The sequence below is a fragment of the Pyrus communis genome, chromosome 8 (genome assembly GCF_963583255.1).
Source record: "Pyrus communis chromosome 8, drPyrComm1.1, whole genome shotgun sequence".
In the NCBI taxonomy this organism is placed as follows: domain Eukaryota; kingdom Viridiplantae; phylum Streptophyta; class Magnoliopsida; order Rosales; family Rosaceae; genus Pyrus; species Pyrus communis.
Genome location: NC_084810.1, coordinates 24649724 through 24662235, shown reverse-complemented (window position 1 = coordinate 24662235; position 12512 = coordinate 24649724). Strand labels below are relative to the sequence as shown.

General features: G+C 37.6%; 1 protein-coding gene and 1 pseudogene across 1 annotated transcript; one reads left to right on the top strand and one right to left on the bottom strand.

Annotated features, from left to right (window-relative positions):
- Window positions 1-4038: 4038 nt before the first annotated feature.
- On the top strand, window positions 4039-7385 carry LOC137742753 (cytochrome P450 714C2-like). Its single transcript, XM_068482696.1, has 5 exons — window positions 4039-4474; window positions 5159-5385; window positions 5543-5790; window positions 6175-6529; window positions 6784-7385. Exons 1-5 carry the CDS (start codon window positions 4189-4191, stop codon window positions 7207-7209), a joined length of 1542 nt encoding a protein of 513 aa, XP_068338797.1. The 5' UTR covers window positions 4039-4188; the 3' UTR covers window positions 7210-7385.
- A 288-nt stretch (window positions 7386-7673) lies between these two features.
- LOC137741530 (cytochrome P450 714C2-like) lies at window positions 7674-9869 on the bottom strand (annotated as a pseudogene).
- Window positions 9870-12512: the final 2643 nt, after the last annotated feature.

Sequence of the window (12512 nt, the reverse complement as noted above, 5' to 3'; positions counted from 1 at the left end):
GCGGAAGATATCACAAAAATTATAGCATAGTTTTTACAACTGATGAACATTCATCTTTTACATTCCATTCTTGTCTCCTTTCACTCTAACTTACATTACGAATTTACAACGCACAACGTTGCGCAAGTATGTGCATGTGCTTGCATGCAGAAATAGATTCTTTCCAGATTTCTTCCATCAAAATTATTGAATTAAGTGATTTGAGCTTTTGAAATTTTATCAAATGGTCAATCTATTTTGATTTCTTAAAATTTATAATAATTTTTACCATTAAATAAAATTTTAAAATATCCAAATCATTTGATCTGATAACCTTGGTGGAAGAGATGCGGATAATCTCTTCCCCGCTTGCACTTGTTTGATCCATCAAGTTAGGCTAAGAAAGTTTTTCTTTCACGAGTCAAGGCATGTCAAATCATGGGTCAGACATAATTATGGGATCAATTTTACCATTGACCCTTGACGCCTTATTATTGGAGGACGACAAACCCTCAAAACAAAACAAAAACCTGGTGGCTTCCAACAACCATACCCTCACGTCATGGCTAGCTTGAAAGCATGATCGATTAAACGCCTTATTATTAGAGCTAGGTCAGGCAAGCGAGTTGTATTTATTGTATTCATATTATATTTATTATTTTAAGAAATTATGTCCGATTAAACGCCTTATTATTAGAGCTAGGTCAGGCAAGCGAGTTGTATTTATTGTATTCATATTGTTTTCATATTATATTTATTATTTTAAGAAATTATGTCGTGTCAAACTTGTTATTTTAATTAATTCTTAACAGATGATCAAAAAATGACTCAAATAGTTAACGATTTGTGTCATTTCATGTCCGATTAATAGGTTATACAAGAATATTGTTATGCTTAATATTTAAGTCTGACAAACAATATTTTATCAGATTTTTAATAGATGATTCAATAACTACCCAACTCATTAATAGATTACTCAATAACAATCTGACTCATTACCTTCATGTCATTTGTGCCAAGTCCTAACAACCACACCCTCATGTCATAGGTTAAAAGCAAGATCGATTTTACCCATGACTTTTAGCGCCTTATTATTGGCGAACCCCCCACCACATGACAATCGTGGTAGCTTCTAACAACCATACTCTCACGTATACGCACCATTGCTAAAAGAAAATTGAATTAGGTAGTTGTCGTTTATCTTAATAGAATCCACGATATCATCGTCCAATGGCTGACAAATCTTACACTAATTTTTTTAGGATAAACTGTCATTTTAGTTATTAAATTATCACTTGAATGAAAATTAATTCTTTGAACTATCTTTTCAGAAAAATTTGTCATTGGATGATGATATCGTAGGGTCTATTAAGAACAACGACAACTACATAATAATTCAATGACCTAATTTTTACTAAAATGATAGTTCCAGAACTAAATCGACACTTCATACATTTTTTTATTCAGAGTTCACAATATACTTTTCAACCTATATATACCAACTTAGAATTCTTTTTTCAATTACACAAAATTGAACTGACTTGACTAAACTCAAATCTACATTTTAGCATTCTTGTTAGGACAATCATAATTTGTTTTTAAGGTTGTAGGCTTGCAATTCAAGTAATTAAGAGTGATGTGATATTACTAATCCATTTGTTATAATAAACAGAAAAACAAAATTCATATTTTACAATAAAATGATGACACTACAATACATGTGGTGTGACAATCTTACATAAAAACCCCATGGATAATAGCTATTCAAATGAAGAGAGGGGCATTTATACCTTTTGTGTGGAAGCTTGGATCTCGACATACTCCTACAAACACAAACCAAGGTGTAGAACCTCCTTGTTGGCATGTCTTCCTCATCTCAAAACCAAATAAAATGATTGAATTATGGAATCTAATGTTCAATGCTTACTAATTCATTGTATTAACAAGAGGTGACTTAATTTGTCTTATTAGATGTTCTAGCTCCTTGTATTAAACTTCGTATTAATTTTGTACAAAGTTATGAAAAAGTGAGTTATATTTTAATCAAACAGATAATGTTTTGAACATTTAGAGTTTGTTTGGATGTATTTTTAAAATGATTGAAAACGCTTTTAGAGAAGATGTTTTTGGGTTCCGAAAACATTTTAAGTAATTTATATGAGAAGCACCAGTTATGTGCTTCTTCTAGGAAGCACTTTAAGTGTTTTTTCAAGATTTATTAGCATTTTACTAATGATTGTTTCCAAAAATGTCTTCATCTATAACGCTTTCAGTCATTTTAAAAGTATATCCAAACGAGTTCTTAATCAACCCAAATTCAACTTATCTGCATTTAAATAAGACCTGACATGATGAGCGTAATTTGTATGGACTTGTAACACCAAGTGGTCGTACACATTACTTTATAAACCCTAGATAAAGAGTAAGAAATGGTTTAATGACATCAGAGTTGCGATTGCCTTATCCACACACACGCACGGGTAACCCCAGACAAAGAGTAAGACCATCTCCAACCAAAGGCTGGTCAGAGGGCTCGTTTTAGCCCTCTAGCCCACCAAGATTCTCCAATATATTAATATTTTAATGAACAGTACAGGGCTATATTTGCCTCCATCTCCAACCTAGAGCCAAAGGGCCATAAGGCCAAACATAATTTATTATTTAAATTTAAAAACTACAACAACTTAAATTCAAATCCAACAACTTAAATTTAAAAACTACAACGATAACTGGCCCAAAAAAACCAAAAAAATTAGAACTTAAATTTAATGAATGATTTAGGTATTTATAGGAAAAAAAAAATTGGCCCAAAAAACCAAAAAAAAAAAAAAAAAAATTGAATACAACGGCTAGCTGACTAGCCGTTGTATTCAAATTTTTTTTTAAGCAATCATGTCAATTATAAACGATAGGAATGCTATATTTTTTGGCCAGCCCCAAGCTGCAGCCAGCCCTCCAGCCCTCTAGCCTTCTTCGATTCTGTGGGGCCCTCTCAGATTCCACAACCCTCTGGCCTAGCCTTGGTTGGAGATAGTTTTCGGGCTATTTTCGGCCTTCTGGCCCTCTGGACCCTTCGGTTGGAGATGGTCTTAGCCCTCTGGCCCTCCAAGATATTAATATTTTAATGAACAGTACATGACCATATTTGCCTTCATCTCCAACCGATGGCCATAGGGCTCGTTTTAGCCATGTCACAAAAAATTATCTCCAACTGAGGGCTAAAGAGCCAAACATAATTTATTATTTAAATTTAAAAACTACGACTTAAATTTAAAAACTACAACTTATATTTAAAAACTACAACTTAAATTTAAAAACGACAAATTAAATTTAAAAACTACAAATTAAATTTAAAAACAACATTAACTTAAATTTAAAAACTACAACAACTTAAATTTAATATCCATAATCAACATCATCTTCATCATCTACCATTGTAGGAGAGTATAGTCAGAGGTAAACAACTATGGCCGGGTCATAATTAGAATTTAGTCAATGGTGAATGAATGGTTTAGGTATTTATAGGAAAAAAAATTAGAATTTTCAAGAATTTAAAATAAAAAAAAAATGAATCCAACGGTAACTGGCTTCAGCTAGCCGTTGGATTCAAAAATTTGTTTGAGCATTCCTGTCAGATATAGTTGACAAGATTAATAACAATGCTGTCGGTTATATTCGACAAGAATGCTCATATTTCTAGCTAGCCCAGGGCTGGCTAGATTGGGCCAGCCCTTTGGCCTTTTTTAATTCCATGGGGCCCACGAGTCATCTGGTCTAGCCCTCGGCTGGAAATGTTTTCCGAACTATTTTCGGCACTCTAACCCTTTAAATCCTTCAGTTAGAGATGGCCTAAGAAATGGTTTAATGTCATCAATACTTACCATCGCATGATTTGATGTCCAAAATACAAAAGCTAAGAGACCAATACCTACTGGTCAAAGTCATCATGTGGAAATTCACATTGCTTTAGCCATTCACACTACTTTTGCAGTGAGCATTCAGACTGCTTTTACAAGATGTGTGAGTTTTCAATTTATGAAATTTGCTTTAAAAATTTATCGACTGTACAGTGGTTGTTAAACTTTGGATTTGAAGTTGACGTAGAAATTCCAGTTGCACAGAACTGTGACTTGACAACCTTAAAATGAATTGGCCATTCTTGATTACCGTATATAACGATATGTAAGGCTAACTAGTCAAATTGCATCAATGGAGCTCCTCCAATTTGATTCAAAACTGTTGACGTCCCTTGTGTTGCTAGGGTTTATAGGATTGTTGGCACGATTCTACAATGGGCTTGTGGCGAAGCCGAAGAGGCTTCGTTCCTTGCTAACCAAGCAAGGAATCAATGGACCTCCACAAACTCTTCTGGTGGGAAATATTTTGGAGATAAAGAAGGCTCGAGGCTCCAGCAATTCTACCATTGAACCCCCGATCTCTCACAATTGTGCTGCTCTTCTCTTTCCATTTTTTGAGAAGTGGAGGAAACTATACGGTATACATAATATGCATATAATTATCCATTTAGTACTATGTTTATGATCATGATCCTCTCCTCATCACATACGAGGACAACTTTCATGGAAGGGGTCGGATATATATGTCTGTCATAGATAGCATATCAGTTTTTCCTTTATACTTTACTTAGCTCTGTTTTTATGCTATTAGCTACTCTGTTGATTCTTCTCCAAACAGGAACCACTGATTTACAAATATTATTGACCACAGAATTTAGTGAGCGGCGCTAAATCTTTCTATGGATTGCTTCTTTCACCTCTTTCGCCGTCAAAGTACCTATGGTACCGGTTCTTATTTGGTTACCCGAAGCTCATGTAGAGGCACCTACGGCAGGATCCATCATCTTGGCAGGAATTCCTTTAAAATTGGGAACCTACGGGTTTTTAAGATTTTCAATACCCATGCGGATACGAAACAGAGAGAGGAGGAGGGGGTGGGTGGGTATTTAGTACTACGTTTATGATCATGATCCTCACCTCATCGCATACGAGGACAACTTTCATGAAAGGGATCGGATACGAAACCCCGCCCCGGAAACTAAAGTTTATGCATATATAATCATATTCAAATTTTATGGCCATTAGAAAATTAAGTTGATTCTTTCTCAATGATATGAAATTCTGTCTACTGATTAACGGCTAGTGGGAAATATTTTGTACAGGTGAAGTATTTGTGTTTGCACTTGGAAACACACAAATATTATACGTGAACCAACCTGATGCAGTGAGGGAGATTACAACATGCACATCCTTGGACTTGGGGAAACCAACGTATCAATTTAAAGAACGCGGTCCTTTGCTCGGTCAAGGTATTTTAACCTCAAATGGTGCCTCATGGGTGCATCAGCGCAAAATCATTGCTCCTGAACTATACATGGACAAAGTTAAGGTATATATACTCTTAAGCAGTCGTTATTAAACGATCAAGGGTGTAGTAATCTTAGTAGTAGCGGTCCTTGGTGTAGTATTAGAAATAGAAAGATGGTTGAAAAAAAATCTCTAGGCCACCTTTGTTTTGATTGTAATTATATATGGTCACCCCACAGGGAATGATTAACTTAATCGCGGAGTCTACGGTTACACTGATAAATTCATGGAACAGTAGAATTGAGGCAGAGGGAGGAATTTCTGACATAAAAATAGACAGCTACATGGGAAGCTTCTCTGGCGATGCTATCTCAAGAGCTTGCTTTGGAAGCAACTATTCCAAAGGGGAGGAGATATTTCAGAAACTAAAGAAACTCCAGGAGGCTATGGGCAGGAAAGCTTTTCTGGCCGGAATTCCTGGAATGAGGTACTCACCATTGAGAAAACGTATATACATCTAGGATGCCGTTGTGGTGGTATCCCAAGCCAATCATGCACTACCACAGGTTTCAACATTTCCACATAACAACAGTTGATTGGCTTGAGATATCGTCATGGCATCCTTGTTGCAGAGTTCTTCTTCTCCACTATTAGGTCTTCCTTATATAAATCCATAACCAACTATACAAATTTGGCCAAATCTATGTTTGTCACATATATAAATATATATGCGGTAACATCTTTTGTAGGTATACAGGTACTCTCACATAATTGATTAATTTGGTCTGCTGATGTTGTACATTTAACACTATTCTAGAAATCAATACTTGTTTACCCATAAACTTATTAATTAATCGTAATCCTGTTGCAGACACCTTCCCACAAAGAGCAATACGGAAGTTTGGACCTTAGAAAAGGAGGCTAGCACTTTGATACAGCAGGTAGTGAAGGAAAGGCAGGCAGCAGTATATGAGAAAGACATATTGCAAATTATTCTTGAGGGTGCTAAAAACAGTAACCTTAGCCAGGAGGCAACAGACCGCTTCATTGTTGATAACTGCAAGAACATATACTTGGCCGGGTATGAAACCACAGCAGTTGCAGCCACATGGTGCCTCATGCTGTTGGCTTCGAACCAAGAATGGCAAGAACGTGTCAGAGCCGAGGCTCATCAAGTTTGCCAGGGCCGCATTCCAGATGCTGAAATGGTTCGTAACATGAAACAGGTATTTGATCTTACATGACTATGATATATATTTTATCATTATACTCCCTTATTAAGATGTATGTTTACATGATCAACGTTTGGAATTCTTCCATGTTTGAAAGATATATAGTTGAGATAATGCTATGAAATTAAAGTCTTGCATAGTAGTATACTGTATACGACGCCTTGAGATCCCTAATCTCAGCGCCCTTTAGAATTTTGGGTTTCATGCATCAGTTACCATAAACTTGACCTTTTGAATTATGTGTGCAGCTAACAATGGTGATTCATGAATCGTTGCGTCTATATCCCCCAGTTAGTGTGGTGTCAAGGGAGGCATTGAAGGACATGAAGTTCGGGGACATTCACGTCCCAAAAGGTGTTAATGTTTGGACCATGGTGGTGACACTGCACACTGATCCGGAAGTATGGGGACCAGATTCGTACGCGTTTAAACCCGATAGGTTTGTGAATGGGATCACAGGCTCTTGCAAGCTTCCGCACTTGTACATGCCATTCGGAGTTGGTCCTCGAATCTGTCTAGGACAGTACTTTGCCATGGTTGAGCTCAAGGTACTGATAGCTCTCATAGTATCCAACTTCTCCTTCTCACTTTCTCCCAAGTACCGCCATGCACCTACTCTTAGATTAGTTGTGGAGCCGGAACATGGTGTTGATCTCTTGGTGAAAAAGATATGACAAGAAGCAGTTAGATTATCATTGTGCTGAAAAATAAGAGAGGTTAGTTAGGTTCCCTGCTCTCCAGAGTTTAGTTTGTTCACTTGATGTTGCTGGTTTCAATTAGGCTTGTTTATTTGTACTGCGCTTGTAACTACATACTGAAAGTTCATAATAACGAGTTCGTTGTTCTTCTATCCCCCGTCAATTTAAGATCTATATTGGTCTTCTATTCCCATCAATTTAAAAGATGTATTGGACATCTCCCATTTCTTGTCCATCCACTAATGCACAACTAGTGATATTCCTCTTTTCTTGTAAGTGAAATGTTTTATGTTCGACTTTCATAAAAATGACGAGTTTATTACTACATTACTATGACAAGCACATTTTTAATGTAAAATATTGTCGTATAGCAAAAGGCAACTCATATGTTGCAAACACATGGACATGTCCAATTGCAATAAATAATTTAAAAAGAGGAGAACAAGCAGTATCTATAGTAGTCTACATTATTATTAGAAAAGTGAACAAGCAACACAAGCTAAAACAAGTGAACAACTAAAATGCACAGCAGGTAACTCAACTCTGTGTTTTCTTTTTCCATGAAAGGAAAATGATGAGTCATTATTCTCTTTACTATCATTCAATCCAAAAGAGAAGCTTTAAAGCTTCCTGACCAAAAGACGAACTCCATGTTCTGCCTCTATAAGCAATCTCAGAGAAGGTTTGTGTATGTAATTTGGAGAAAGCGAGAAGGAAAACTTGGACAATATGAGAGATATGAGAACCTTGAGTTCAGCCATAGCAAAGTTCTGTCTAATGCATACCCGTGGTCTGACCCCGAACGGTATGTACAACTGAGGAAGCTTGCAAGCACCTATAATTCCATTCGCAAATCTCTCCGGGTTGAATGTATACGAATCTGGTCCCCAAATTTCTGGATCTGTATGCACTGTCACCAGCACAGTCCAAACGATGACACCCTTTGGAACAATAATGTCCCCAAATTTCATGTCCGCGAAAACCTCCCTTGATACCACAGGAGTCGGGGGATAAAGGCGCATCGATTCATGAATCACCATTGTTAGCTGAACATTGCAAAAATTAGGCTAATGATTTAGACAGGATGAGCTGGTGAAAAGAACAACAATACTCACGGGGAAACCGTACTATTGCTCCCTTACTAATGGCAGACAAAAGTACCGTGCCTAATGTCGTTTCAACTGACTTTTTGACTGTTAGGCACGGTTTCCCGTCACTAATATCCAGTCACCGAAAAAATAGTAACAGTTTACTGTGGCTATTGCTGGGTTTTTTCCATAGTGGCTACAAAACTTCATATAATTGAAATGACATGATATGTTTAGAATTACAAGTAATAATTAGTTAATAAAAATATCTACCTGTTTCATCTTAAGAAGCATATCAGCATCCGGTGTGCGACCCTGGCAAACCTCAAGGACCTCTGCTCGAACACGTTCTTGCCATTGTAGATTTGAAGCCAACAACATGAGAGTCCATGTGGCGGAAATTGCTGTGGTCTCATAGCCCGGCCAAGTAGATGTTTTTGCGGTTAACAGAAATGAATTGGTCTGTCTTCTCGACCAAGCCCACTATTTTTTGCACCCTCAAGAATCATTTGCATTAGGTCTTTTTCGTGTCCAGCTGCTTGTCTCCCCTTTACAGTCTTCAGTATCAAATTGGCAATCTCCTTTTCTATTGCCCAAGCTTTTCTATTGCTGTTTGTAGGAAGGTAGCTACAGTAAATAAGATGGCAATTAACATTGTATATAGCTAGTAATATGTACTATATATATATTTATATTTATATAGTCATGTAATATGCAACACATTTATTGACGACGTCTTTACATATCAATCTTAAATATTGACGCGATACAAATATTTTTATGAGAAATTATAAGGGAACTCTCTCACAAGTGGGATTATTTGTCACTTCACAGTTTAACGTCAATTCATGTGTCAACATTATAAAACATTATACCAAAAACATAAGGTGACAAAGAATCCATAAAGAATCCCTTTTGAGAGAGTTCCCTTAGTGTTTTTCTATTTTTATTCACATTGTCCTTATATTTTGGTAACATGCAACACATTTACTTAATACAATATGCATAAATGTGACGTAAATAGTTTTATTTAGATTTAAAGCTCGTTTAGAAGTGCCTTTAAAATAGCTGAAAATGTTTTTAGTGAAAATGTTTTTGGACCTAATTCTTAGTAAAAATGCAAGTAAATTCTAGAAAAGCACTTAAAGTGCTTCCTGGAAGAAGAACATAATTGGTGCTTATTACAGAAAACACTTAAAGTTCTTTTGGAACTCAAAACATTTTCTCTAAAAGCACTTTCAATCATTTTAAAAGCACTTCCAAACGAGCTCATATTTTGGAAGCTCTGGTAAGTAGAAAATACCTCATTCCAGGAATTCTAGTAAAAAAAACTTTCTTGGACATAGCATGCTGGAGCTTGTCTAGTTTTTGAAATATTTGTTCTCCTTTGGCATAATTGCTCCCGAAACAAGCTCTTGATAGAGCATCACCAGAGAATCTTCTGATATAGTTGTCAATTTTTATGTCTGCAGTTCCTACTCCTTCCTCAATTCTACTATTCCGCGAGTTTAGCTGAATAACTGAACACTCTGTAATTGAGTTAAACATTCCCTACAAGGATTACAAACCTTGGCATTGCTTGATGGCATATATAGTTGACAATTTGACATATATTCCCCTTAAATAAATCCCCCTGCCCCTTCCATCCACTGCGCTATATGTATTTGAGTATCGTATGATTATCAATATAAAAGCATGTGAATTATTTTACACATTAAACTAAAAATTCATTGCTACGAAATTACAAATTTTATCTTTCCATGCTTATCCTAATAAAAATGAAAATAAAACAAAAATGGCAGAGCCACACCAACCCATCTCCTCTCTCACGCTTCTACAACTTCCTCCGTCTTACTGGATCTTCTCCAACCTCTTCGACTTCCTCCTAATCGTGTAGGGAAAATAGCAGAATTGGGTGGCTTTCGGGTCGCCGTATATGCCAACCACGCAGGGCTTTTCGTCATCATTATAATCGATTGAGCCACCATGAGTTTTGTTTAGTGACCGAGAAAACAGAGAATTCAAACTAGTTGGTGAATAGTATTTCATCTTCAAAAAAAGAAAAAGACAAAGACCAGTCAAATTCACTATTTTGTCGTGATATATTGTTGACCCTAAAAATTACTAAGCCTATATGGCGCGCAGACCGAGTAACTAATAAGCTAACTACGTCCTTCGGTTGAATGCAGGGCGTGCCAACTAGTCGGCTGAGCTCGGTCGAGGAGTAAAATTTGTTGATGTTGCGTTGAGCGCGTTGCTGACTTCTTTATCTTGTGACTGCGGCCGAGGAAGGAACAAATCTCGGCCTTTGGATTCTCGAGCCTGAAGACAAGGCTGCTAGTTCTGCGAAGTTCACAAATCGTCGGCGTCGGATTCGGTCACAGTGATTATATTCGTAAGAGTATAAACACGTTGAATCAACACCAGACTGTACAGACACAAGTATTCAAAGGTGATGTGTGTCTTGATGGTGAATGTGGTTCGATCGTCAGAATGCCGAACTCTGAAACTCACTTGTGAGTATCCAATCATAAAATCACTCGGCGTCTAGTACGCCGAATATCGTAACTTGTAACACCTTACTTTGCCGAGAAGGCTAATAAGATGACCTCTGCCGATAAGGATTCGAAAACCCTTGTCGACCGAGACTTGGATAGGTAACCAGTCGGCTTCGACGCAGTGCTGTTTATCCAAATTGAAGGTGTTCCTCGGTCGGCTGATTCTACGGTAACAATGCTGTTTATCCAAACTGAAGGTGTTCGCCGATTGCGTTCACAGTGCTATTTATCCAAACTGAAGATATGTCGGAGAGAAAAAGAAAATAAAAAATCTCAAGAGGTTTGAGAGGTTTTGCACAAGGCAATTGTGTGTTGAATTGAAGGTCCCGAATTGTTGCATGATGTCTTGTATTTATAACACCACCTCCTTCTTGAGATCGAATTAAACTCATATATGAATTGGAAGTTCTTGTTTCGTTCCAACTTTGCTTCGAACAACCCTACTCCCATTAGGAATTTGAACTCACCCCTTTTTGAGGCTTTATTCATTGTTGGTCGAGAATTCTCATTGCACTAGGACTTCCTTGACCCCTTTTCTTATCTGAACTACTCCTTTTTGCAATAGGACTTGACCATCCCTGCTGAATGGCCCAGAATCACCAGACAGCCCATAGTATTTTTGACACGGCTTTGGACCGAGCACAAACCTACACTCGGCCCAATAATATTATTTTGGGCCCAAACATTGCCCCTCGCTTTTGAGGTCATCAACTGCCAACCTTTGGTCGGATCTCGACCTTGAAGAAGTGAAAGCATCTTTTGCCTTTAGACTTAATTGTTCTCGATAACCATTACCATGTGCATTTATGGAATATGATTGCACGATCTTCGTTACTCCCGACGTCCTGCCACATGTTGATTCCCCGATAAACCTAACAACTCTTAATCATGGCCCTCGAAAACGTGTGCCCGTTGAAATGTCTCTTCCTCATCAATGCATTAAAACCGCCGCCGCACGCAATCGTGCATCCCAAATCCCTTAAAACCTCGATCCTACCCTTGATGATTCCCCAGATATCCGAAATGATTGGCCATTTCCCGGTTGATTTTCCCTCAAATTCAAAAATCTAGCGCTTCCGAATACCAAACATTTGATCTTCATTCTAAAATGCCTATAAATACCTGAATTTCTCTCATTCGCATCTCACGCCTTTAGAAACTTTGAAACTTCCCTTCGCCATTCTTGCTTTCTCAAACCATAAGATCTCAAGCTCATCTCTCACAAACCCCTTTTAAACCCACACGAACCTTTGAATCCTTACCAATGGCTTCCTTCATCTCAAAGCTCTCCGACGAGTGCAACAAATGCAAAGTTTTCATCGACCAGAGTGCTATCAAAACGCTACCCTTCGAGAGTGACCTAAACACCACTCATCAAATTCTGGGGCTACTTTTTAAAGATGCAGTGTCATCATTCATCACCAATCTCCTCAAGGAAAAGTGCCTAACACTCTTGTTGCAAGGGTTTGACTGGTTGAAATGGTGTTTGGCACGGCCCCAAGGAGCTTGGCCCTCAACCACCGCAGCCTGGGTCGAACGAATGGAAACATTCTTCGGCAAAGAATGGGAAATTCTTGACATTTACGACGTCATTAAGCTTTCGGCCATGGAGATCATCATAGATAAAGAGCTG

Excerpts from the sequence above, each read along its gene's own strand:
- LOC137742753 (XM_068482696.1), top strand. The coding sequence starts at position 4,189 with ATGGAGCTCCTCCAATTTGATTCAAAACTGTTGACGTCCCTTGTGTTG. Across the intron at positions 4,475-5,158 it reads GAAGTGGAGGAAACTATACG|GTGAAGTATTTGTGTTTGCA; the intron begins GTATACATAATA and ends TATTTTGTACAG. Across the intron at positions 5,386-5,542 it reads TATACATGGACAAAGTTAAG|GGAATGATTAACTTAATCGC; the intron begins GTATATATACTC and ends GTCACCCCACAG.